Source organism: Pseudorca crassidens, chromosome 5 (assembly GCF_039906515.1).
Source record: "Pseudorca crassidens isolate mPseCra1 chromosome 5, mPseCra1.hap1, whole genome shotgun sequence".
Classification (NCBI taxonomy): Eukaryota; Metazoa; Chordata; class Mammalia; order Artiodactyla; family Delphinidae; genus Pseudorca; species Pseudorca crassidens.
In genome coordinates, this window is record NC_090300.1 from 123,411,800 (window position 1) to 123,439,649 (window position 27,850).

At 39.2% G+C, this 27,850-nt stretch overlaps 1 protein-coding gene and 1 long non-coding RNA gene across 3 annotated transcripts in view; one reads left to right on the plus strand and one right to left on the minus strand.

Moving 5' to 3' along the window:
- Positions 1 to 254: 254 nt before the first annotated feature.
- On the minus strand, positions 255 to 20,172 carry BTG3 (BTG anti-proliferation factor 3). Of its 2 annotated transcripts, XM_067739234.1 has the most exons (5): positions 19,944 to 20,164; positions 16,399 to 16,577; positions 11,724 to 11,861; positions 6,067 to 6,274; positions 255 to 926 (listed from the first exon to the last, which is right to left on the minus strand). In XM_067739234.1, exons 2-5 carry the CDS (start codon positions 16,569 to 16,571, stop codon positions 687 to 689), a joined length of 759 nt encoding a protein of 252 aa, XP_067595335.1. In that variant the 5' UTR covers positions 16,572 to 16,577; positions 19,944 to 20,164; the 3' UTR covers positions 255 to 686. The 2 variants fall into 2 exon arrangements, with proteins under 2 accessions (XP_067595335.1, XP_067595336.1); XM_067739235.1 differs by lacking the exon at positions 11,724 to 11,861 and having other exon boundaries at positions 19,944 to 20,172.
- Positions 20,173 to 20,298: 126 nt separating this feature from the next.
- LOC137225338 (uncharacterized) overlaps positions 20,299 to 27,850 on the plus strand; it is a 79,669-nt gene continuing 72,117 nt past the window's right edge. Inside the window, exon 1 of the long non-coding RNA XR_010943802.1 lies at positions 20,299 to 20,357. This is a non-coding gene — a long non-coding RNA (uncharacterized lncRNA). The remainder of the gene's footprint in view (positions 20,358 to 27,850) is intronic.

Below are 27,850 nucleotides of genomic sequence, written 5' to 3' on the forward strand. Positions count from 1 at the left end.
CTCTAATGGTTGAAAGATGTTTCATTATATTTATATTTTCAGTTATCTACTACTAACAAACTTTAGACGTTTTATATGAATCTTTTGATACTATAGCCTTTGGGAAAGGTATGGCTAATAAAAAGTCAATTTTTTAAAGAAAAGTTAAAATTGTTAGTTTTATTCTTTGCTAAATATTTAATTAAACATATGGAAGTGAGATACCCTTTGCCCTTTCTCCCTTTTTATGCACAGAACAGAAGCACACATTGTCATGCCTCAAACTACTTTTTATTTGCAACTACATGATTTCACGCAATTCTTCTAAACAATGACATAAAATAGATTTCCTTGTGTATAAATAACTTACATACTCTCCATAAAGTAAATGCTCAAAGGTGCTAGAACAGATCGTCCACTCCTACAGTGTTCTCATATCCAACAGAGTTGATGCACAATATATAAATACTCAAGTCCAATATTAAAAACTCAGGCACTTGACTAACTTTAATAAAGTTTCTCAAACTATATCAATATATCTAAAGTGCATATATATTTTTTAAGAAAGATTATTCTCAATAACTTCTCTATAAAAATAAGTTTGATGGTTTAGCCCATCTAACTTTACTACTTTGAGTATGAACTTTTAATATGCAGTCAGGCTTATTCTACCTTCTCTCAACATGACACCAACAGAATCAAAGCAGCTAGTGAGGTGCTAACATGTGAGGATTAATCCAGTGATTCCGGTCACAATGCATTCCAGGAGGAGGTACCCATGTTACTGGAATTGGGCGATACGGTTTATTCTTCCTTCCCTGATTTGGATAACCAAATGGAACAGGAGGAGGGTAGTGACTTTGATGACCATTCCCTCGGTACATTCCTGGTTTTTTTCTGGGTAAAGGGTGCCACATTGGAAGAGGTGGGAATATCACCTCTGAAATCTGTAAAGAAGAGAAAACAGTAAGTTAATAAAAAGAAAAAATTAATCATGTGTTATATAAAAACTAGGTGACCTTCCAGATTACTCATTAAAGAAAAACAAAATCACCCACCCACAACCTTAAGAGTAGGTCTAAGGCACATTCCTACAATCAAGTCTAAATATGTTAAAAACCTCAAATATAATAGGTGATCAATCAGCGTTTTTCCACTAAATGAGTGTAAATGAATAAACTCAAATACACCACTCTAAAGCAACCGGATATTTTCTGGCTATTTCAACCAAAGAAGATAAAAACACGGAATGAATAGAAGCTTGTAAGGACACATCATGTTTTAGACCACTGGTTTCCACAGCTGGCTAAAGAGTCACCTAAGAAGCTTTTAAATACAGAATGTTCATGCCCCAGCCCTGGTCTACTGAACAATATTAACAAAACTTTAGGAAGAAAGGCCAAGTATTTTGATGACCCTGCAGGTGATTCTAATGTAGCCAGTTCAGCATTTTGGAAAACAGTCTTAGGTCATCCCATAAGTCAAGTGGGACATCAAGTTCACATCATTCAAAATGTTATCAGCAGTTTCAGACCTCTCTGCTCAGAATGCCACACCCTGTGACTATGAGTTTCAGAGTTCTCTGATTTCTAATCTGCTCTTCCTAGTATAGGCATTTAAAAATTTATATTCTGTGTAACAGCACTGCATTCATGATAGAAAATTCAAAAGGTACAAAATTGTTTACAGTGGAAAAAAGTCTCTCTTCTTTATGTGATTACCAGCTACCCTCTCAGAGGCAGCTGACACTAATCAATTGTTTGATCATCTTTAGAGATATTCTGTGAATATACTTGGTATACATCTATATATACATTTATAGAAACTCACAAAATTCTGTATACTGCTTTTTGCACTTGATAAATACATCTCAGAGACATTCATCTCAGTACATAATGACTTTTTTTGTCATTTTACAGCTAGACAGTAATGCAATGACTATGCCATAACTAAATTAACTGGTGTCTTGTTGATAGTACATTTAGGCTGCTTTCAGTCTTTTAATATCAAAAAAACAATGCACAAAAGCAAACGAAACAATGCAGCAGTGAATAACCTTAGCACAGTTAATTCTTGATTATCTACAATAATGGGGAAATAAAGAATTTAGAGTTCAAACTAATTGACCTATACTACAAACCAGTAGCAAAGTGGAATGTTTTCATTTCTTTGTACATTGGGGTGTTGATAAGCTTTTAAAACTGTCAGAAAGACACAATCCCACAGACAACCACTGTTCTGATTTTTATCACCAGACTGAGTTTTCCCTGTTTGTGAACTTAATATAAATGGAATCATGTGGCATGTATTCTTTTGTATCTGGCAAAAATTTTTTTTTGGCCACACCGCCTGGCTTGTGGGATCTTAGTTCCCCAATCAGGGATCAAACCCACGCCCTCCGCAGTGAAAGAGGGGAGTCCTAATCACTGGACCACCAAGAAATCCCCGGCAAAATTCTTTTGCTCAATCAGATATTTTTTAGGTCCTTCCGTATTGTGTCTATTATTAGTTCTTTCTGTTTTAATGCTATTATCCTACTGTGTGAATGAATACACAATTTCCTCCCATTCACTTGTTAATGGGGTATTTAGGTTGTTTTCCTTTTTTTAATTAAATGATTATGAAAAAAGCTGTTATAAACATTCTAATATGAGGCTTTGTAGATATTTGTTTTTTTCATTTCTCTTGTTAAATACTTAGGAGTGGAACTGTTGGGTTATAGGGCAGATGCATATTTAACTTTGTAAATGCCAGTTTTCCAAAGTGGTTATACCATTTTACACTTCCATCAACAGTTTATGAATCCAGCTGCTTCACATCCTTGCCAACATTTGGTATTGTCAGACGTTTTAATTTTAGCCATTCTGGAAGTAGTGTTTCACTGCAGTTTCAATTTGAATTTTCCTGATGACAAATAAGGTTGAGCACCTTTTTCATTTGCTTACTGGCCATTTATATAACTTCTTTTGTACAGTGTTTATTCTCATCTTTTGCCCACTGTTTTTAATTGGATCATGTCTTTTATTATTGATTTATAGGAGTGATTTTTAAAGTATATTCTGGAAACAAGTCCATTGACAAATATATGTATTAAGAATATTTTGTCCCAGTCTATGCTTCTGCCCATTCGTTTTCTTAATGGTTTCTTTTTATTTATTTATTTATTTTTATTTATTATTTGGCTGTACTGGGTCTTTGTTGCTGCGCGTGGGCTTTCTCTAGTTGCAGCGAGCAGGGGCTACTCTTTGTTGCAGTGTGCGGGCTTCTCATTGAGGTGGGTTCTCTTGTTGCAGAGCTCGGGCTCTAGGCACAAGGGCTTCAGTAGTTGTGGCGCATGGACTTAGTGGCTCCGCGGCACGTGAGATCTTCCCAGACCAGGGATCGAACCCGTGTCCCCTGCAATGGCAGGTGGATTCTTAACCACTGTGCCATCAGGGAAGTCCCTCAAATTAGTTTTCTAATGTATGGTATCAGGTAGCAGTTAGGTTCACTTTTTTTTTTTTTTTAATATATAGATTATCCAATTGTTCCAGCACTAGTTCTTGTATACTTACCCTACTGAATTGCTTTGGCACTTTTATTTAAAAAAAACAAAAACGAAATTGTACATACATGGGTCTACTTCTGGACTCTCTATCTGTTCCAATAATACATTTATATATCTTTAAATCATTATCACACTATCTTGATAAACATAATGACTTAATATTAGTGTGAGATCTCTGAATTGATTCTCCTTTCTTTAAATTTTATCTAGAAAAAGCCTTTTGGGATTTTGATTGATAGCAAGTTGAAACTATAATCAATTTGGGGAGAAATAACATAATTTTCATTCTTAATTAGTAGAATTATCTCTGGAGGTTCCTTTCAGAAAACACAGACCCCCCCCTCAGAGAACAAAGCTCAGAATTACTTTGCCCATACTTTGATAACCTCTTTTTTAAGGCTCTTGGTAATGCCAGCTTCAAGATGGAAAAATGTATAGGTAAAAAAGATTAAAGTGGACCATCTGCACCAGCTTTCTACACAATGATTTTAAGAGCTATGCTTCTCAGTCATGAAATGTTTTGTAAGTGAATATAATGTCAAGGAGAAAAGCACATAAAGGACAGTTCAATTTCTATGCCTTTCTGTTATAATTTTATCCTAATAGTCTTTCAACATAGGGGAAAACAAATACAATTTAATTTTAAAAGAAAATCTAAAAATTAAAGGTCAATTTACTTGAAAAAATTAGCAGCAATCACTTCAATTTGGAATTTACATTCTTGCTTTGCTGTGTAACAAATAAAATTCTTGAGGTAAAATTAGCACACACCTGAATGAATTCCAGGCAATTTAACAGCTGTAATCTGTAGTACATAATACATCATACAGAGGGAAAAAATGTCCAAAATATTTATGGCCATGGTCTTAAAAATGATCCCTGAATTACAAATATTATGTCTACTTATCTATATAGGGAATCTCTTGGGAAGAATATAAAAATAACTGGTAATGAAAACCTCCATGCAAGGGCACAAGACTGGTCATTGTGGGAAGAGGAGGACGTGTCACTATTATACTCTTTTTTTTTTAAATAAATTTATTTATTTATGGCTCTGTTGGGTCTTTGTTGCTGTGTGTGGGCTTTCTCTAGTTGCGGTGAGTGGGGGCTACTCTTCATTGTGGTGCGCGGGATTGTCATTGCAGTGGCTTCTCTTGTTGCGGAGCACGGGCTCTAGGTGTGCAGGCTTCAGTAGTTGTGGCACGTGGGCTCAGTAGTTGTGGCTTGCGGGCTCTAAAGTGCAGGCTCAGTAGTTGTGGCACACGGGCTTAGTTGCTCGGCGGCATGTGGGATCTTCCCAGACCAGGGCTCGACCCAGTGTCCCCAGCATTGGCAGGTGGATTCTTAACCACTGCACTACCAGGGAAGCCCCTATACTTTTTCATACTGTTTCAACTTTTTGTTTTGGTTTGTATTTTTTTTTTAAAGCAGGTGCATATGTTATAATATACACATATACATATACCCCTAAGAATGTGACAATCTTCAGAACTAAGCTTCCTCTCAAGCCTAAGAAGGGTAATTCAACAATTAAAAAAAAATAGGGCTTCCCTGGTGGCGCAGTGGTTGAGAGTCCGCCTGCTGATGCAGGGGACGCGGGTTTGTGCCCTGGTCCGGGAAGATCCCACATGCCGCGGAGCGGCTGGGCCCGTGAGCCATGGCTGCTGAGCCTGCGTGTCCGGAGCCTGTGCTCCGCAACGGGAGAGGCCACAACAGTGAGAGGCCTGCGTACCGCTAAATAAGTAAGTAAGTAAGTAAGTAAATAAATAAATAAATAAATAAATAAATAAATAAATACTCAAAAATTAAGTTATACTGAAAGGATGTTCATTATATAAATGTATCCTGGATTTAAAGGTTCAGTTTCTCATACTCATGATACTCTGATTTCTTACTCATTAAGGTCTAAATTCTCATTTTAGCCCAAATCAAACCCTACCAGAAACCTGGTATGTTTAATTATGTCTAATTAAGTCCAAATTAATAAAAATAGGTATATTTAAAAATATACTCAAAATTAGAAAAACTACACGTACAGAATAAGGCTCAACTCAAAGGACTTCTTTAAATTTTAGTATTAGTAGCTATATGACTCTTTAAATGTTAAAGCAAAGAAAGATATTGTTCTGGCTTGAGTGAAAAATTAAAGAATAATTTAGTGAGGTTTCTCTTTAATCATAGAAAGGGAAAGAACATGAAAGTTAGGTACAAATTGGAAGTGTTAAAGGCTACAAAAAAATGAGTAGCTATTTTTGAATGCAATAAGGATTTTTAAAACATCAGGAATGTTTTATCACCATTATTTTTTCTATTGTTTTTACAATGTATTCATCCCACTTATTTAGTAAAGCAGACCTTTGATAATATGACTCAGGATGCCTATTTCATCTCAGAGGTAGCAGCTTCCCCTTAGCGTGGGAAGGCAAGAACTGTGATCCAGAATTTCAACTCAGAAACTTTGGGCAACATAAGCAGGACTACCTAGAATGCCCTTGCAAGCCTTGCTCATGACCTTCAATATGGAGCCACTTCATAGTTACCTGGTACACGGGGCTGGGGGTCGCAGCCACTGAATTGGGTTTCACTTCTACTTCCTTACTTGTTTCTTCATCTGAAGAAGAGGACCCTGAATGATAATCAGAGGTAACCTTATCAAGGGCCCTGGTCACTTTCTTGGAAATCTCATCCTTGTTCTCATCCTCATTTTCAAAGCTGGCAACAATGAATGCGTTGTTTTTCTCTCCATACCTAAGAATAAAAAAACCAAAAAACTTACACACCTTGAAGTCACATCAACAAAGCAAGGAATGTCCACAAAAACAACTGAACAGGTCTGGACATGCCATCAGTTCCAGGCAAAGAAGGAACCCTCCCAGAACTTGATTCTACATCTATAGTATCCTAACCCAGCTCCATGCCAACAGGCAGGCCACAATTTTCTACTCCTGGTCTATTAAAGTACAAATAAAAAGTGACCTCATTCTCTTTTCCAATTTTCTTTTCTACTGCCTCCTGACAAAAATAGTTGTCTACGATATCAGAGAAACTCATTGTTTTGATTACATTTTTGTACGTACCACTGAAACTGGCCATACAGAACTTTCTAACAAATTTTTAACTGACCCTTATAACAGATCCTAGTAATTCAAGTCAAAAATCAACCAGACATTTCCTATGGGATTTACTTTTACCATGATTAAATAAAAAAGAGGCCTCTATTTCCTATATCCACACTGACAAAAACGAGAACTGAGGCAACTGTTGAAGTACTACTGTTGAGGAAAATAAAAGGATTTTGCTTGAATTTTTCTGCTGATTTCATAGAGATTCCTATGATAAATGCTTACCCCTCATCTTATTTTTTTAAAATTAAGCAAATGTTTTTATCCTTCCAAAACATTTTTAAAGCTTTGATCTAAGAAAAATAATTGTCAGAACATGTAACTTCGGCTGTTGGGTACTAGAAAAAAAGGAAAATAAATTCTGAAATGAGGGAAAATAGCACAACACACAGTAAAACTAGGAGTTTTCATTGAGAGGACAGAGGAGAAACCCACAAATCCATTCAAATAGATTGCACAACATAAACAATATGAAACAATTTCTAGGAAGTTAGGACAAAGGAAATGAATTGTTAAGCAGTCTTACATAGCATGTAATTAAACAAAGTGATTCTAAGCTTAAAAAATATAAAAACATCAACAGAAAATAGGGTTAATTGACTATGATGTCAATTAATTTCATTCATGATAATTCTTATCTCAAATTATTTCTGAATCAGGATTATATCTACAATTAAGTAAAAGGCCTAACTGCAACAAAGCCTTTGAAAGTTTAAATGGCAATCAAGTAGTCTCACAGGTGAGTTCTGTTTCTTTCAACTGTGCTATCTTCCGTTCTCATAGGCTGGATGAGGCCATAAATGCAATCTAAATATGGTACATAATTTCCTTTTCTATTCTTTTTCAGTCTCTCTCATAAAAGGAGTTGCTGCAGGATGGTGGAAAGAGCACTAGACATGTTTCTGGTTCTGTTCTGTCATTAACTAGCTCTGTTATCAGGAGCAAGTTATTTAATCTCTCCTGGCCTTAGTTTCCTATCTGCAGAATGAGGAAGCTGAAGATAGCTGGCTAGTGGTTAGTCTTCAGCTGGTGATTCTTCTTAGAAGATGCCTGAACAGTGGGAAGGGTTCTTCACAACACAGAATTCATGAAGTATAATTTCAAGACTACTTAGCCTTGGGTTGTAGCAGTGGAAATCTACCCCTTGGTCCTCTCCAGGTTTAAAGACGCAACAAATTTCAATAAAATCAGTTAATTCATATATTAATACCAGCAGTATTAACAATGGGCTTAGGCCTACCTTCAGTATTGCCCATTAATGGAGTCAAAATTCAAGCAAAACAGAAAGGCAAGAAATTTGAGAAAAATCCCTGCCTCTGTAGAAACAGAAACCTAATCCAAGGGCAGACATCTAATGATTGAAGGATCAGCTTTATTAACTCAGGTTTCTTCGACACTCAAGCTCAGTTAGGTTCTGCATTTTTCCCGTGGTAGTATTTTGGTATGAGGGCTCTCTTCAGGGTAAGTGAAGCTACTTACTATATTACTGTACATTAGAATGTGCAGGTAATTCCTCAGAATTCGTAATGGACAACTTTTAAATTTTCCAAATTTCAATGACACACTGCTAAAACATTCAGGTCTACTGAGTTAATTTGAAACAAATCAATAGTATCTATTGCTCTTTATCAGGAAAAGAAAGGATTACAGAAATTACAAACAAAAAAAGAAGTGTAGAATATTGAGTAGATAATAAAGCTGCCAGCTATTTGCAGGCCTTCTCCTTATAGGATCTGTTGTCTATTCAGTATCTTCTAAAATATTTCACTTAGTGAAATATTTGTAACTATATAACATGTTGCACTCTTCCAATATTTATCCTGATGGAATAACTATGAAGAATGTTCTCTTTGAGTGCATTTCAATTTTTTTCATAACCTTAGTCTTTAGTATACCAATGAGTTATTATTTTTAATGACTCAGATATTTATTCAATTATATAACTGCTATATCAGCTTTAATTTTCAGAATAGTTCCAGTTTTGGTCCAAAAGCACTAATATCTCAGTCTCCTCTATTAACTTATAGCAATCACCTCTACCCAATCACTAACAGGTCTTTCTTTCTGGGATTTCTATCATTACTGAATGAGCACTCATATTCTGAAAATATCAATAATTTCTATTAACTGTGAAAAACCTCACATCATAGCCACTTTGGGGCAAAATTCTGATCATATATAAAATAATTAGAAGGCTACTGAATGCAAAGATTTTCTTATATTAACAAGATTAAAGCACAGTAATTTTTTATTATCTGGCATCATCAAGTAATGAAGTATCCACTTAAGTAGAATGTCCATGTAACTAAAGCTTTTATCTTCAGGTGCCAAGATGTAGTTTAAGCATTTCAAATAAATATGTCCAAAATGTTTATATAATTAGCCAACTTCTTAAACATCCTTGGATATGGAAACTTTTCCCTAATGACTTAAGATCGTTGTATTAAGTATTCATTATTTGATGTTGTGATAATACATTTGGGTCAACTCTTTTGCTTTTTTGTTCCTGCCTCTATGTCAGACTATTACTTTTTTTTGTAGCTTTATGACAACAGTATCCTGGGGGATTGGTTCCAGGACCATCCCTGCCTCCATCCAATGCCAAAATCTGTGGATGCCCAAGTACCTTAAATAAAATGGCATGGTACTTTGCATACAACCTATGCACACTCTCCCATACACTTTAAATCATCTCTAGATTACTTATCATATCTAATACAATGTAAATGTTATATAAATAGTTGCATAGCATGGCAAATTCAAGTTTTGCTTTTTGGAACTTCTTTTCCCCCACCTCAAATATTTTTGAACTAAAGTTGGTTGAATTCATGGATGTGGAACCCTCAGATACAGAAGGCCAACTGTACTAGGAACAATCCCCTTTCAAATGCCACATAATTTTTTATGGGCTGAAAAACTACACAACTAACTTAAAAGAACTGTGTGTTAAGTAAGAGTAAGTCATGATCAAAGTGTGGGCCTCATAAAAAGTAAACATTTCAATATAGTAACTTTGTGATAGCTATTTCTTGTATACTGAGGTCTTCTGCAGGGATTCATTCAGTGGTCCAAGTCTATAAAACAAAGTCTGATCCTGGCCTACGGTAAGTGCTTAATTAGTCCCAGACTCTAAAAATGTTTGACCTTCTTAGACCAAAAATTGAGGTATCTTGCTCTTCCTTTTTCTGAGAAATAAGTATTGGAGAATCTACTACCTACACCCGGTTTCCCAAAGCAATAAGCTTATATAAGCCACCAGCTTATATCAAGCAGCTCCAGGGTGGTCCAGAAAATTGTTGCAGGATTACCATGTATTTTTCCAACATGTCTTCACCACCACTTTCACTGCTGGAGATCAGGTCAAAGGCTATGACCACCTTTGGAACATATTAGGGTTGCATCAAAAAGCACCTCTACTATAATCAATGGGTGAACTGTACCTCTAAACCAAAGAGAAAACCCTAAAGGAACAGCTGTAGGAAATTACTCACAGGGGTTCCATGCATCTATTTATCCTGTTCCTCCTGCCTGGAAATGTCCTTCCAACCTTGTCATCTAGTCAACTGCAACTCATCCTTCCCCACTCAGCTCAAGTATCACCTACTCTACAGTCAGCCCTCCTTATCCATGGGTTCTGCATCCATGCATTCAACCAACCACAGACCAAAAACATTTGGGGAAAAACAATCCAGAAGTTCCTAAAAGCAAAACTTGATTTTTTTTCAATTCAAGCAACTATTTACATAGCATTCACATTGTACTTACAACTATTTACACAGCATTTACATTGCATTAGGTACTATAAGAAATCTAGAGATGATTTAAAGTATATGGGAGGTTATGCATAGGTTATATGCAAATACTACACTATTTTATATAAGGGACTTGAGCATCCGAGGATATTGCCTCTGTGTGTGTGTGTGCATGTGGCCGGGGCGGGGGCATGTTCTGGAACTAATCCCTCACCAATACCAAGGGCTGACTATAGTCTTTCCTGAGGCAGTGACTTTCTCCTTTGTGCCACCAACTACTGCATTTTGTACATAATTCTATTATAGCACAAATCACACTCTGTTGTAATCTGCTTATTCTTTCTTCTCCCTTATTACACTCTGAACTACCTGAAAGAAGAATGTCACTTTCATTTTTTAAAAACCTTTCAACTAAGAATGCCTGGTCCAAAATGAGTATTTTTATTTTATTTATTTATTTATCTATTTATCTATGGCTGTGTTGTGTCTTTGTTGCTGCGCGCGGGCTTTCTGTAGTTGCAGGGAGCGGGGGCTACTCTTCGTTGCGGTCCACGGGCTTCTCATTGCAGTGGCTTCTCTTGTTGCAGAGCACGGGCTCTAGGCACGTGGGCTTCAGTAGTTGCAGCACTTGGGCTCAGTAGTTGTGGCTCGCAGACTCTAGAGCACAGGCTCAGTAGTTGTGGCGCATGGGCTTAGTTGCTCCACAGCGTGTGGAATCTTCCTGGACCAGGGCTCAAACCCGTGTCCCCTGCCTTGGCAGGCCGATTCTTAACCACTGCACCACCAGGGAAGCCCACAATGAGTATTTTTAGAATGAAGTTCAATTAGATTTCATACCTAACACTCACCTTTTACAATTCTGCTCATTAGGAGATGAGAAATAATTTCCATTATGAAAATAAAACCATGAAAATATCACTCAGCCACTTAAAAACCAAAAAGGGGGAGGGAGGCAAGAGTAGAAACAAACAGAAACAGAAATCAACCAAAAGTTAATATCCAGTATTATTTGGGATTAGCATCTTTCCTAATTTGAAGAGGGGAAAGACAAGGGCACCACCAATGAAAGGAGATATAATTGACCTATAGGGAGTCTAGGTGTCTAAATTCTACAATAGCGTTCTTGGTAAAGCTCTAAAAAAAAAAAACCCTGCTCTGTCAGTTTTTGAGTTCCAAGAAGAATAGTTTACAAAATTCACAGCTGAGAAAGCCAAACAACCAGCTCCTGGCTATAAAAATACATGTGTAGGCAGTACCTGAGAGAATTTCATAAAATCAGTTCCAGCATGGTAATCAATTAAGCTGCCAAACTCAAGAACTCACCGACAGCACACCTCACATGGGTCCACCCATAGAGTGAGTTCCTTTGGCAAGCCCAGGTCACTGTACAAAATGCAGCTGTTCTCACAGGCTTTCAGGACATCAGGATCAACTCTCTGAAACTTATTGACACGAATGCATCTACAACAAAGTGGAGTAATGTTAATAGCTTTAAATAAATGTAAATCAGAAACTTTGTTATATCTATTAGTTTTTGCCAACATGAATTTAAAAAAATAAAGTGAACCCTGGCAAAGAACCCAGGAATATCTATCCTAAATAGATAATAAATCTGAACTAAAGGCAAAGAGGCAGCAGCATCAAGACTACCCAGCCTGGTGGAAAGAAGAGTCTGTGTGAGCACAGGGGAATCAATAGAACTGGCTCTACTTCATTTCACACAGAAACTACTCAATCTCACACGTACATTAAATGAGCAAGGAGTATGAAAGTTGCAAGAAATTACTTAGAGCTTTGAAGTAAAAGTTTTAATAGGTCAAATTCCTATATAACAAAATCTCCAACTCACAAAAGACCTCGACCAATGGTTCAAATAATATTTGGAAATTCTTGTGACAAGTTTTGATCTGTTGTTACCTTGCTTAAGAAGGGTATCCTATGCCTTACCTATAATTGTTCTCTAAATACCGAATCAGTCAAGGACACAGAACCATTCATACCATGTACTTAAGATTAAAATATAATCCAGGGACTTCCCTGGCAGTTCAGTGGTTTAGAATCCGTCTTCCAATGCAGGGGACGCGGGTTTGGTCCCTGGTCAGGGAACTAAGACCTCACACCGCAACTACTGAGCCGGTGCACTCTGGAGCCCGCAAGCAGTGATGAGAGAGAAGCCCGCGCACCACAACAGAAGATCCTGCATGCCACAATGAAGATCCTGCATGCCACAACTAAGACCCGATGCAGCCAAATAAATTAATTAGAAAAAAAATCCAAAAGTGTTATTGGCTTATTTCACTTAACCTCTGTTACTCGAGTTTTCCTTTTTTTTTTTTTTAAGTTATTGAAAGAGAGAAAAAAATTCTAAACCACTAAAGACTGTTCCTTTTTTTTTTTTTTGGTCGTACCACATGGCTTGCAGGGATCTTAGTTCCCCAACCAGGAATCTAACCCATGCCCACAGCAGTGAAAGCACAGAGTCCTAACCACTGGACTGCCAGGGAATTCCCATCTGTTCCAATTTTTCTAACCTAAGAAATACCATTCACAGCTACCTATCAGAATGCTCAAAGATGGTTCTCAGTATGAATGCAAAAATACCTGTTAAAGTAAGTATTCTGCTTAGATAGAGAAACGTTAGCTACAATGAAAGTATTTACTGCCTACAACTAAGAAATCAATCAAGAGAACCCAGGTTTTAGTACGAGTCCTGAGTACTAGTATTATTGGGTGAATTTAGATTAAGTCATTTTACTTCTTCAGACCCCAAAAATATGGAAAATATAAGTTAATTGACAAATACTGATTATATCACTAAATACAATACTGTAACATCAACAGAATATACTATTTAAATTTTTTTAAAGTTTAATTATTAGTTAATTTCAACTTTCATTTAAAACAGTGAAAAAAGTTCTCATTAGGTAACAGCTAATATGTATTTCTAAATAATAATAATAACTCTTTTTGAAGGTTTACCATGCAATAGAGAGTCTTCTGAACGCTCTGCATGTACAGGCATACCTCAGACATTGCAGGTTTGGTTCCAGACCACAGCAATAAAGCGAGTATCTCAATAGAGCTAGTCACACAAATTTTTGGTTTCCCAGTATATATAAAAGTTGTATTACAGTACACTGTAGTCTATTAAGTGTGCAATAGCATTATGTCTAAAAAACAATGTACATAGCTTAATTAAAAACTACTTTATTGCTAAAAAATGGTAACCATCTGAGCCTTCAGCAAGTCTTTGTAACAGTAACACCAAAGATCACTGATCACAGATCACCAAAACAAATATAATAATGAAAAAGTTTGAAATACTGTAAGAATTACCAAAATGTGACACAGAGACACAAAGTGAGCAACTGCTGTTGGAAAACTGGCACTGACAGCCTTGCTTAATGCAGCTGCACAAACCTTCAGTTTATAAAAAACGCAATGTCTGTGATGCGCAATAAAGCAAAGCACAATAAAATAAGGTATGCCTATGTTAACTTTTTAAATTTTCACAATGATCCTGTGAGTTAGATACTATTTTCTCCACTGTAAAAAAGAAAGGAGGCAGAGAGAGTTTGAGTAACTTGCCCAAAATTACACAGCTAGAAAGTAATGAATCCAGAGCTCAGATCCAGACGAGATGCCAAAGTTCACTTTATTAGACAACCCTATTATGCCTGTACTTATCGTAACATCACCGTTAACAATTTAGCAAATTCAGAGTAAAAAAAAATATTTTAAGCCATGTAAGATACTCTTTATTCCTTTCTATAAGATGGTCCTATGTTACAGATTCTAATGTTGTGTAGGTTGATTCAAAAGTCCCACGTGCACCAGGATCAAAAGCAATTAAGCGTAAGGTAGATCTTAGATGTATGTGTTTGTTTTTTTTATCTACAATGAGGGACATGTAGGCTCTAAGCTTAAAAAAATATATGTAAATATAGATGCTTAAATAGAGACTCGCTTCAACAAAATTTGCATACCTTACATATTTTTATGCTATTTTTTTCAGTCTAGATACTGCAACGATTTACCCATTAACCACTCTTCAAAAACAAGATTTTAAAAGCTGCATAAAAATAGTCCATTGTTTACTTAATGTTGACAGTGTAGCGCTTTCCAATTTTTTTGCAATTATAAAGTGTAAGAAATATCCATATTCATACATATTTGTCTGCATTTCTGATTATGCTTCTAGAATAGATTTTAGGAGATTCACTTTTCAAAGACTGTGAATATTTTTATAGATCTTGATAATGTTACCAAATTGCTCTTATTTGTATAAGAGAAACATACCTCCCTGCAGAGAAACATACTAATTTATAAAAACTTTAGAAGAAAAAGAACTTTACGGATTGAAGAGTCTACTAACTCTGGTTAATCCTATAGTCTATTCATTTTTATAAAAGAAACGACCCACAATTAACTCTAATAGTTTTCTACTTCAAAGACGGCTTCAAAATGACTCAATAATGATACTTCTGATTATATGCCAATTTAATCCTGTGGATAACTTTTTTCCTCAAGTTTTCAGAATTAATGGAAATAAAATTGTACAGTCTGACCTTTAAGCATTTACTTGATAGTGTCTCCTTTTTCAGTAATAGTATGGTGGCTTGGCACTTCCAAAAGCCTTAGTCCAATGTCAGTTACATCAGTGTAAAAAGCTTGAACAGCTCTAATTCACAAAAGCTGTTCACTCTATCAGAAATGAAGATGTGCAGAAAAAAATTAAGAGAATCAAGTGAGAGGATAAAAAACAGTAACTTGAGTGCTTTATATAGAACATCCACATTTCTACTTTCACTCACCACATTTTCCAATATACTAGGAAACCTCTTTGGATAGAAATGAAGAGGAAAATATATCAATTACTTTGATTCTTTTCTTTTCAACAGATCATATGCTCACCTGGCTTTTAGCAAATGAGAACTAAACAAATCATATTTTCACCTCCCTTGCACACTCCGTGAACAGTCTTACACTTTCAAGAGCTCAGCGACTGAAAGGAAGTTCTTTTTACTGTGAAGGGCTGATTTGTGGAGGAATCTTTGGGGACAGCAATATGCATAAATAAAAGAATTTCTGTATTCATGATAGTCACAACTGTTCCACTTTTATTTTTTTGGTCACATCCACTAATGGGGCATGGTTTGAACAGCTGAGTTTAGCAGAATATTCTCAACTCAGGTTCCCAAGTAGTCACATAAATACTAAAGAGTGAGCATGCCAGGACATGTTTTACAGGAGGCTGCTCTTCTTTAAACTGTAAATGTAACTTATAAACCACAGTACAAAAGATAGCTGGGAGTGAGAATTGCCTTCACTCTCAGAGACAAGGCTATGGGAGGACTGTGGTATACAGAAAGCTCATAAGAATTTAGGGTCAGTGAGACCTGAATTCAAATCCCAGAGCTAAACTTACCAGATGTGAATCATAGGTAAGTTACCTTCATCTATAAAATGGTTACAATGGCTTCTACTACAACGAATTATGCACAGTACAAATGAAATTATTCCTGTGTCAAGAACATGTTAGGTGTCTAATAACCTTAGTTCTAATTTGCCAAAAAACTTCTAACACGTAACATGTAATTTACTTTTAAATACAAGGAACTCATTTCCCTCAACCCTTACCATGCCCCCTTTTAAGTGATAGTTTTAGGGGTTCTCTACAATTGGGAAAGCCCTCAACTACCTGTGATACTTAAAGAAAAACACTCAGGAACCACACTATGACCACAAGACTAACTCCCATGAGCCTATACTATTGGCCCCCCAAGTCCAGGCAGTGGGACTCGAACAACGAATACTTGTATTTTAAAGTGAATAAGGAAAAAATAAAACTGACACACTCCTGAGCTGGGTATTTTGCAGATAAACTGTGAAAGGCATGGACTGGACACACCCATCATTCCTCTGGCCTGGCACTCATTTGAGGAGCTGATCAGCCTCTTCATTTAGTCCAATCTAACTGTCCAAGCTATTCCTTTACCTGTAGGCCTGTCCTTTTGATGGTTTTTCCGGATACCAGTGATTTTTATATTTTTCTTGAAGTATTAGAGTCAATTTCTCAGCAAACCTCTCGACTGCTTCTTTTTTCAACTTATCATGTTTTCGAACTAGCCTTGTGAAAAAGAAGACTACGGCAGCAATTTCGTTCTTCATCTTTCCCTGCAAAGATAAAATAGTTTTTCTCAAAAAACCAAAACATCAAAACTTGAAGATAAAGCTCTGCAAAATATCCCTCCTTTACAGCAGCACCCCTTCCTCCTCCTAATTTTATCTTGTTTCACTGGTTCATATCTGGAGTAGGGAACAGTCACTAATTTATGCCATAAAGACCTTATTATAAAATACTGTTCAAGAGTCTTATCACCTAGCTTTGTAAAGGAGTTCAGTAAAGAGAGCACACCAAATTGCTCCTGTTAGCTAAAATAAAATCAGAGATATCACTCAAAGAGAAGCATTACAATGATACCATTATATAGTTTTTACTTAAATGTGTCAATATTTAGCTACAATAATTCAAGTTTAAAGTTCTATAAAATAACTTGTATTTTAAAACATAAAAAAGTCCACTTTAAAATCCAGTATTGTAGTCACTACTTTGGCAGTTCCTAAAAAGGTCATATATATAGCTACCATATGACCCAGCAATTCTACTCCTAGCTCTATACCCAAGAGAAATGAAACCATATGTTCACACAAAAACTTGTACACAAATGTCCACAGAAACATTATTCATAATAACTAAAAAGTAGAAATAAACTAAATGTTGATCAACTGATAAATGGACAAATAAAGTGTGGTATATTATTCAGCAACAAAAAGAAATGACATACTGATATGTGCTACAACATGTATGAAACTTGAATACATTATGCGAAGGGAAAGAAGCCAAAAGACCAAATACTGTATGACACCAATTATATGAAATGTCCAGAATAAGCAAATCTATATAAACAGAAGGTAGATTAGTGGCCTAGGGGTAGGAGGATGGGGGGGAAGGAGTGATGTCAGTGAGTATAAGATTTCCTTTTGAGGTGATGAAAATGTCCTAAAATTGACTGTGCTGATGGTTGTACAACTCTGTGAATGTACTAAAACTGAAGACCTGTACATTTTAAATGTGTGAATCGTATAGTATGTGAATTATATTTCAATAAAGCTGTTATACACAAAGAAAAAAAATCCATTATCGAGCTTCTGTAAGCACTCTTTCAAGAACAGAGATATATTTACCTAAAAAATATGACCAAAAAACCCCAACTCTATCAAAACATATTTAAGAGAGTGGAAATTCAGGGTCATTCACAGAAAATCTAAAAGAAATAATCGGAGATTCAGCTGCATATTGGAACTGCCTCAAGAAGGACTCTTTTTAAATGACAGATCTGATTTATCACTGATTAATGCATAAAGGCAAAAACCTTGTACTGGGATTGTTTCGATGTATATTCTTTCTTTGCTTGATGAGCTCATTCATTTGGCTGCTGTAAGTAACTTGGAGTTATTCAGATGCTGCGTTTATTAAGCAACATCACCTTTTCAGAGCCAATTATTAAAGACATACAGCCCCTGTTATGTTTAGTGCAAAAACTGACCAACCCAGCCTATAGTTTGTGTTCTTTCACATTTAAAAAATACAGCTGATTCTGTTAGCTTCCTTTTTCTTTTCTCAAAGTTGCTCTTAAAGTCCATCTTCATAAGATTCCTTTCCTCCTTGTGCAAATTCAAACAAGGGACCTCAGTGTGAAATAAATTCTATATGTTATTTGAGAGGTGTGCTGGCAGCCATGGCCACCCTGATGCTAGATGGGAAGACACCCAGACCTTCCTCCTGGAAACCCTAGAATGCCAAGTCTACCTTCTATGGCCAGCTGCACACAATCCCAGCCCTCCACAACTGCTGTGCAGCCTCCTCCTGAAAAAAAGTCAGCCATTTCCACTTATAAAGCTATATTTATACTCCACCACCTTATGATGGAAAAGAAAACCCACTGCAATTTAATACATGGTTTGGGATGAAACTTGCTGATGGAACTCCATTAGCCTCCACCCCACCAAAGAAAACTAGAAAGGTACTCAATCCCTAACTAGCTCATTCTCCTTATTCATTAAATTGGCCAACTATGTTCCACATATCTGAGTTTTGTTTTCCTTTTATTTTTTCTTCTTTGTTTCATATCAAAAAATAAAAGGAAGAAAGGAAGGAAAAGAACCACTTAGTGGTGGCTTTGGGTTGTAACACAAGATGAGTCATATGGAATTACTTTTTTTTTTTTTCAGTTTGAGGGAATGATGCCTGGAAGAGCTGAGAATTTAACCCACCTCCACCGGTCAGTATTCTAGGAGTACCAAAAGGGCAGCCCTAGAGGGGAGAATTATGAGGTCAGGGAGAGAGAAACCAGAAGCCAGCAGGGCCAAGAAGCCCTTAGGCGCCCCGAGTAAGTCGCCGCAATTCCTCCACCCACACTCGGAGCGAAAAGCTCCCATTTTAAACATCGCACGGTGACGTCATCCTCGGACGTAGTCACCGAGGCGGCTGCCCCTCAAGTTCTACTTTGTTCCACAGGGTCCTCTGCTCACGGCGGCGGGGAGAGAACCCAAAGGAAAACGCAGTCCTGCCTTCCAGGAGTTCATAACTTTGTACTTTTCCCTCTCTTGTAACGAAGAGCTTCATCGCGGCCGTTTCTAGAAACAAGTATTTCTCCCGACAGACGTTCCCAAGGTTGAGGAAGGGGGGGTGGCGGGGGGAGGTCCCGGCCGCGGGGGGTGACGAGCCCTCGACCAGGCTCCGCGGGAACACAAAGCGGGCTCTGGACCCCGAGCGACAGGATTCCCACGGGGCCGGGAGTTGGGCTTTGTAAGCCCTCCAAGCCTGCTGCTCGGCACTCGCGCTTGGGTTTGAAGAGCGCCGGGTGAGTAGGCACCAAACGTCCCCACCCACTCTTGGAAGAACGGCCTGCACGCGCGTCCAACTTCTGCAATCGCGGGTTTTCCTGAGTTAAGGGCGCAGCGCCCCGAGCCCCCTTCCCTTCCTCCCGCGAACAGCCTCGCAGGGTCCGCAGCCCCCGGGAAGGCTCCAGCCTCCGGCAGCTCCGGGTTCAAGGACCGGGCTCCCCTCAGGCGCGACTCCCCCCCGCCCACCCAGACAGCGAGCCGGATCCCCGGCTCCAGAAAACCCACAGACGCGGAGGGGGAGGGGGCGTGGGCAGGCGCAGGGCTGTCGCCCACCGCGAGCAGAAGGTAACGCGCGGTGAAAACGTGGCAGGAGCCTCGAGGCGGCGTCTCCTCCGTCGCGATGCCGCTGAGGGTCCCGCGGAAACGCTCGCGGGCCGCCCCCCTCCGTCCCCAGCCCTTCCTTCGCGCTGGGCCAGAGCCGATGCAAGCAGGTTCGACCCCGCACTCCTCCTGGTTCCCCCGCGCGCTGCCCGCCCGCGAGCCTTCGACGTGGCCGCAAAGGCGCCCGGACCACCCTCCTCCCGAAGCCCTCAGCCCCGCCATGTCCGCCTCCTCCCGGCCCGGTATCCTCACCGCCGCCGCCTCCGCTCTGGGGCCACAGATTCCCTCCTGGCCGGGAACCGAGGGCGCCGCCTCAGCTGGCCGGCGCTCGGCGGCAGTGAGCGCGGCGAGCCTAGTCTGGCGCGTGCGGCTCCCGCGTCGTCGGGCGGCCGAGCGCGCGCTGAGAGGGCGGGCTGGTGGGCGCGCGCGAGCGAGCGAGCGAGCGAGCGAACGCGGCTCTGAAGCGGCGCGCGGGGGGCTCGCGGCCCGGAAGAGGGGAGGGGCGATGACCCGGGAAAGGGATGGCGCCGCGCGGGACCGGCTCGCGCTCCTGGGGGGGGAGGAGCCAGAGGCAGGGCTTCGTCGACGTCCCGCCCCCAAGGCTCCGGCCTCGCTGTGCGAGCCTCGAAGCGCCTTCAGTCTTGCGACGCGCCAGCGGAGCTTCAGGTCAGACGGCGAGGGCCGCAGCACCGCGGGCTTCCCTCCTCGGGAAGGAACGGCGCTGAGAGCCGAGCGGACCCTCGCCAGCCCGCCCTACCTGCTGCAGCGTCTTCGGGGGTCGCGTGGGCCACTTCCCCTCTGCTGCCTAGGCCTCTGCTTCCCCCTCTCGTTTCTTCTTGTCGCCCTGCGCCCTGACACCCTCCGGCCGGGAGGGCGAATACTAGACCCTGCTCTGTAGAGGTCCAGTTCTCTAGACCTGGGGCTTCGGGGGCGGGTTGGGGGGCGTGGGGGTCTACACAGATCAGACGGAAGGCGGACTTTGCCTTTGTGGACTGATGCTCTTCCTTGCTGTGATAGTTACGGGCACGTCAGCTGTGCAGCTGCCTTGTGATCTTTCAGTTTGTTTCGAAGTCCTAGTTGGGCCCCTCCCTGGCCGGGCTGGTGGCTCCCTCAGAGCAGGGACTGCCTCCTGTTGACCCTTGTGTCCCAGCTTGGCACTGAGTACAGTGTCTTGCACAAAGGAGGGGCTGCAGGGATGTTGGCTGAATGAAACCTTCAGAGTCCAAGCTTTCTATTTCCCAGCCACTTCTAGTCAAGGACTTCCAGATACAAAGCTTAATCTTGAACAAATGTGGAAAAGGTACGTTAACTTAATGAAAAAAAAGAGGAACATCTTTCCAACCTTTTGTATTGAACTGGCGCCACGGTATTAGTTTTGTGAAAGCACTTTAATACATTAAACAGGCCAGAAAAAGACAAGATATTTCTACTTTTTTTTAATTAAAAGAGAGCCAGCTTTCACTGTTTCTAGCCAAAACATATTGTAAATTACTCAAGAAATGATTGTTCAAGTTATACGTTGACCAGATATTTCACTGCCTGCTATGCCTGGCAGCATGTTTTCAGCTCAGTTCTATGAATATTTAAAATTTGTGTTACTGATGGTGAGTATAGCCTATTTGCAATTCAAAACGTTAATGCTTTTAGCAGTAAAAAATATGCAATTCCCAAACCAGTACAATAAACTTTATTTGTATTTAAAAAAAAAAAAAGTATACTGTTCTACCCAGAGCTACTCACTGGTCAATTTAAGGAGGATACTTATATTCACACCCTAGTCTATTCTAGGAGATATGAAGGTGTTTTCATTCTAATCTCATAACAATCTGATTGAGGTTATTTTACTGATGAAGGCTTTTCTCTCTACAATTTCATAAAATAGCTAGGCAGGGCTTCCCTGGTGGCGCAGTGGTTGAGGGTCCGCCTGTCGATGCAGGGGACGCGGGTTCGTGCCCCGGTCCGGGAAGATCCCACATGCCGCGGAGCGGCTGCGCCCGTGAGCCATGGCCTCTGAGCCTGCGCGTCCGGAGCCTGTGCTCCGCAATGGGAGAGGCCCCAACAGTGAGAGGCCCGTGTACCGCAAAAAAACAAAAATAGCTAGGCAGTGACAAACACTACTCAGAATTTGTCCAGAAATTTCTAAAGCTCAAGATTAGTATTTTGTGTGATGTTTATAAATCTGTGACCCGCATGGCCCAGTCTTACTTAGAGCACTACTGTACTCAAAACACACAGGCAAGTACCTGAAACCTAATTTCAAAATACAAAAAATTCTTATAGCCTAGGCACTTCGAAGCAGGTAAATAACAAACAAGGGATCTTAAACACTTCTCTTTTCTCTCTCACCCACTGTTCTCACACAAGGTAGCTGCTTGTGTGCCTGTCTTTCAAAACGCCCTACTCTTCTCCAGTCCTGGCTGCGTGCTTTAGATCTTTCCCCCCAGCTCTCTTTCCTCCTAATTCAGAATCACACAAGCCCAAAAGAATTGGTCTCAAGTCAGGACCCTCCTCTTTAGGAGGCTGGAAAAGGGGAGCAGAGCTGATACAAACAATTACCCATTAATATGGATTTTTCCTTTGACAGTTTCTTTCTTTTCTCAGTTAACTCTAAATGTTCACTAAGATCGTGTGTTAATAGATGTAGTTTGCTTTTAGCACAGGCTGTTTCTTTGGAAAATGAGCCACCTAAATAGGGCAGGGCCTCTATAATCCCATACATCCTGTGGTTGTATCACAAAGTCACAGAGACCACGACTCAACAATCACCAAAATCTATGACTAGCTTCCAAAATCAGGACTTATTTTTTCACTAAATGAGTGTAACTCTTTCAAATCTGTTATTCCTTTTGAGCTCAGAGAAGTTCAGCATTGAAAACAGAACAGTGTCAGGCAACACCTTCTCAATCCACATGTGTCAAGTTTGAATCTGAATACAAAACCATCCACTTTTATAGTGGACAGAGAGAGTTCTGTTATGTAACATCAGGGGAAAGTGTGCAGCCTTTGGGGGCCTTTGGAGGTCTACCAAGTGGGATTTAAGACTTTTTAATTCTAAAAACACTTCAATATATTTCTTCAAAAATTTCCAGGACCTAACCACCTGGATAAATTAAAACAAACTAAATCTATAATACTTTCTTTGCTTTGACTTCTTCAATATCCACAAACTGGCAGTGGTTTAAAAAAACATAAGCATAAAGAAAATTTGTAATCTTCATTATTTTCTCCATTACATCATGCAATAAAACTGACTTCCAAGAGTCGCAGCAGAAACTCTCCTGATGAATGAAGCAATGGAAACTGGGCAAACCAACCTCTTATATTGAGTTGCATTAACTCTTAAAACCCTCCTCCCTGCCCCCCCCCAACTATAGCCCATCTTTTTTGGAAGAAAATGTTTTCATTAAACTTCTCAGTTTCTTTATTGGAAATTGGTTAGGATTTGTCAATTCATATGAACTAGCTTAGGCAAATGTATACGTTATAGTACTTAGGTAGGCTGTACACTCTGGACTCAAATAGAACTTCGTACTGGAAACCTCTGGTGTAAGATTTCCATGCTTGCCAGAAGAGGTGCCATTGTTGTTGGGTTCCTTTGACAATACTCTCTTGTTCTTCATACCAACAGAGAAACAGACTTCCATTAATTAGTATATAAACTCCTACCCTTATTCAGTATAACAAAAGTAAGAATATAGATATATTCATTTAGCAAAACATTCAGAAATATTGTAAAAGAACTGCTTAGAAACACAACTGTGTTAGAGCTCTCTGGATACATATATGGATACAGAGATTTATTTTAAGGTATTGGCTCATTCAATTGTGGAAGCTGGCAAGTCTGAAATTTGTAGGGCAGGGGGCAGGCTGGAAACACAAGAGTTAAAGTTGTAGTCTTGAGTCCAGAATCCATAGGGGTGATTTTTATGTTAAGGTGTTGAGGAAGGAATGGTATTCCTTCCACTGTGGAAAACCTCATTTTTTGCTCTGAAGGCCTTCAACTTGTTGAAGCCCACCTACATTATTGAGGGTAATCTCCTCGTTTAAAGTTCATTGATTGTAAATGTTAATCACGTCTACAAAATACCAATCACAGCATCATCTAGACTAGTGGTTGACCAAACAACTGGGCACCATAGTCTAACCAAGTTGACACATAAGATTAACCATCACAATGACCTTCATTCAATAGTATTTCCTCAAAGGCATGTGATAAGTAGGTTTAAAAAGATCCCTTAGTGAACACTGTAAAGCATGCTTTCAATAAGAAAACAACTCCCTTTGTTTTTATTTTTCTTTGCTCTTTTCAGTCAGTTGTGTGGTGATGGGGATGGTTGGGGATGGGGTGGGGGAGGGAAGATTGGATGTTGGTCTTCAGGTGGCTTCTTCTGCTTAATATTAAATATTTGTGCTAGAGTATTGGGGACAGTATGTCCATTAGGGAGGATCAAAAGATGAACAAATAAGTTGCTCACAATCTAGTGGGAGTTAGAGACGTGAACAATCTACCTTACATATTACAAGTTGTACTATATTGATAAATTAAGTGCCACGGAAAGGTATAAAGGCAATAGTAATGTAGGCATAAAAAAGGTTTTGGATGTGATTGGGCTCCCAGCTAAAAGGAAGTTTCACAGACTTGGAGGGCAGCATTGCAAACCTTCCTTAATACTTTTTCAGTACAGGAAGGTGGAGGGGGAGATGCCATACGCATAAGGAAATTGCTCCCAAGGCAGTCAGTCCCTTGATGCGGCAACATCAGTTGCACCACAGAGATGGCTAGAGTTAATCAAATTCACACAGCAAGTCCTGACACTTGATGGCTTAATTAGGGCGATTATGGGTAAGCTTTAAAAAATCTGCTTTGTCAGCAGATGATCCAATAGATGTTACCATAAAGAGCATATTCCCAACCCACACCCAGCCCAGGAGAGGCTCAAAACATGGAACTAAAGTTAGTACATTAATATTTTGTGATGTAGTTGGAGAAAATATTTTGTAATTGTGTTTATAGGAGTATTTTAGGTACTTTAGATAATTGCAGCAGGTCAGGAATTTTTCTATCTTGTAGGAAGATTTCATCAACTCTTTGTGATACAAAATGTTACATATATATATATATATATACGACATATATGTATATATACAGATATATATTTAGATGTATATTTGTAATACATATAGATAGATATTTATGTAACATACATAACATACATAAATAAATAAAAACTTTATCTCTGAGAGAAAGAATAAGACAGAGAATGAAAGAGTCATGATACAGAGAGAAAGATTTATGACAGAGTTGGGGTTTTTTTTAAGTGTTTTAATGTTTTTATACTAGCCTAAAGTGCTCACGAATACTTATTTTTTTTTTTCCCAGAAGGAAAGTTGGTGAGAGTAATAAGCTAGCTATGTCCCCTGCATTGTCAGGTGGATCCTTAACCACTGCACCACCAGAGAAGTCTCCAATTTTATTATTTTTAAGGCAGGTAATTCATTAAATACATAACTAAATATTTTTAAAATATTTTGGTTTGTGGGATTGTTCATTTATTTGTGTTTACAAATCAGAGAAAAAAAATACGATCTAGGAGAGATTTTCAGAAAGGGGTAAGCCGGGAGGTACTATTCTTCTCTCTTTACACTCTTTTCCATGGTATTTGAACTCATCATCTTAAGGCTTTGAACACCGTTGATGTGAGAGTCCCTAATTAATAGTTCCAGTTCCAGACAATCCTCTGAACTCTAGACTTGTGTATCTAACAGCTTAATGAACATCTCCACTTGGATTCTGATTGGCATTTCGTACATAATAAGTCCCAAGATGAACCCTTCTCTGCCCCTGGTCCCCAATCTTCCTCTAGACTTGCTCCTCCTGCATTGTTTGTTATCTCAGTACCACTCTTCTACCCTTGGCTCAAGATGGTTTGGGGATCAACAATGACTCCTCTCTCCCAAGCATGCCATAGGCCATCTATGAGCAAATCCTCTTGACTCATCCTTTGATTTTCTACTCTTTTTTGACCCACTCAAAGGGCAGTTTTATATAGTTCAGCCTAATGTACCCAGAACCTGACATCCTCTCTCTCTTACAATTTCCCCAAGTTTATACAGTTGTGTGAACTATTGCAACATCCATCTAACTGGATTCTTATACAGGGTAGTTCAAAATGATCCTTTTACAACGTAAGTTTGATTATGTTTTGCCTGCCCCAATCCCCCACTGACTCCCCATTTCACCCACAGTAAAAGATAAAGGCCTTACAATGGTCTGCAAGACCCCATAGGAGCTGCCCCCCCTTGTTCACCTTCTTCCAATCCACCCTTTCATCTCCTATTACACTCCCCCCTCATTTCAATCCATTGTCATGGTCTATTAGTATTCTATTGCTGCCATAACAAAAGGCCACAAATTGCCACAAATTTAGCAGCTAAAGCAATACAGATTTATTATTTCATAATTCTGCTGGTCAGAAGTTCCTTTGGTTTAGCTGTTTTTTCTGGTTGTTAGCAGAACCTAATGCTTCATGTTTATAGGACTGAGGTCCCTGTTTCCTCTCTGGCTGTCAGCTAAGGCCTCTCTCTGGTCCTTGCTCAGGGGACTGCACATCTCAGAGCCAGCAACAGTGTGTGGCATTATTCTCACACTTGGAATTTCTCTGATTTCCTTTTCTGCCAAATCTCTCTTGCTGCCAGAGAAAGTTCTCTGCCTTAAGGACTCATGTGATTAGATGGGACCCACCTGGATAATCCAGGATAATCTATTTTAAGGTCTGGAACTTTAATTCTATCTGCAAAGTCCCTTTGCCTTAATATAATATAGCAGATTCACAGGTTCTGGGAATTAATCACATGACATCTTTGGGGGACCGTCATTCCACCTATCAGAGGGCCTCTTGGCCAAGCATGCTTCCATCTCAGGGCTCATATACTTGCTGTCCTGCTACCTGGAATATTCTTCCCCTGATAACTGAACAGCTCATTACATCTGTTCTGGTCTCTGAACTAAAGATCTGTTATAACCATATCCTATCAGCCTCTCTAAACAGCCTTTAGAAGAAATCTCTCCTTACTCTTTTTTCCCTTTAGCCTTTTTATTTTTTTCTTTTTCTCACCAGTACCTGACACAGAATATAATCGTTTACTTGTCTATTATCTGTCTCCCTCTACCAAGTCCCTTGAGATGAGGGACTTTGATTTATTCACCATTGGCTTCCCACTACCAACAGCAGTTCCTGGCACATGGTGAAATGTTCAATAAATATTTGTTGAATTAATGAAAATCACCAAGAAAGCCCCAGAGGCTTCACTCCGTTAATCACGTCTGAAAAAAATTAGTCAACTAACTCTGAATTGACCTAATAGAAGAACTTAAAAAAAAATCTTATTCATAAGAATATCGTTAGTTTGTCAAATGCCTTGCTGAAATCATTAGTTGTAACTTCTATAGCATCTCCCCATCTATCATAAAAGAAAACAAGGAGCTTGACGTTCATGTCCTTGGCATACCTAAACTACCTCAAAGTTTTCATCTCTTCCATCGCTAAGAGCTGACAAGCTTTTTAATAATCTGTTTTAAAATCATGAAAGAGCTCAAGTCTGTAATTTTCAGAACCCACTTTCTTCCTTCTCTCAAAATTGGGATATATCTCATTTTCAAATTCTTTAGACTTCTCTTATTTTAAATATTTCCTCAAAGATGATTGACAATACACCCTCAATCTATAAGTGACTCTATGATCCGAGATATGAATCCCCTCAAAGTTACCATTCCTTCTTTTTCTTTAACCCCCACCATCCCACCCCACCCCTCTGTGAGGTTTGTTTTGTTTTTTCTTATTTAAGTTTGCTTGGGGCAAAGTAGGAACACAAAATGAAATTTTGAAGATTTTGCTGTCTGTCTCCATCTGCAGCTGAGCAGGGATCCGAACTCTTTCTCTGGACTTAGCTAAACAGCTGCTTGAGAAGTATCAGCTCATCCTGACAGCCTTTCCTTCACCATTGTTGAGGGTTTCAGCTGATGTCTTTTTTATTTGTAGCTGATCCATCAGGCAGCACCTTGTGCAGTCTCTTTTGTTTCCTATGCATTTTCTCCTTTTCTTTCCTCTTGGATAATATTATTGATAACATGGGCAGAAAATTTTAGAATTTCCCCTTCC

What these genes read in the sequence shown, in the direction of transcription:
- BTG3 (XM_067739234.1), bottom strand. Translation starts at nt 16,571, where the DNA reads ATGAAGAACGAAATTGCTGCCGTAGTCTTCTTTTTCACAAGGCTAGTT. An exon ending in TCAAAAGGACAGGCCTACAG is followed by an intron (nt 11,862 to 16,398) that starts GTAAAGGAATAG and finishes ACTTTGTTGTAG; the next exon opens with ATGCATTCGTGTCAATAAGT. An exon ending in CCCCCAGCCCCGTGTACCAG is followed by an intron (nt 927 to 6,066) that starts GTAACTATGAAG and finishes TCTTCTTTACAG; the next exon opens with ATTTCAGAGGTGATATTCCC.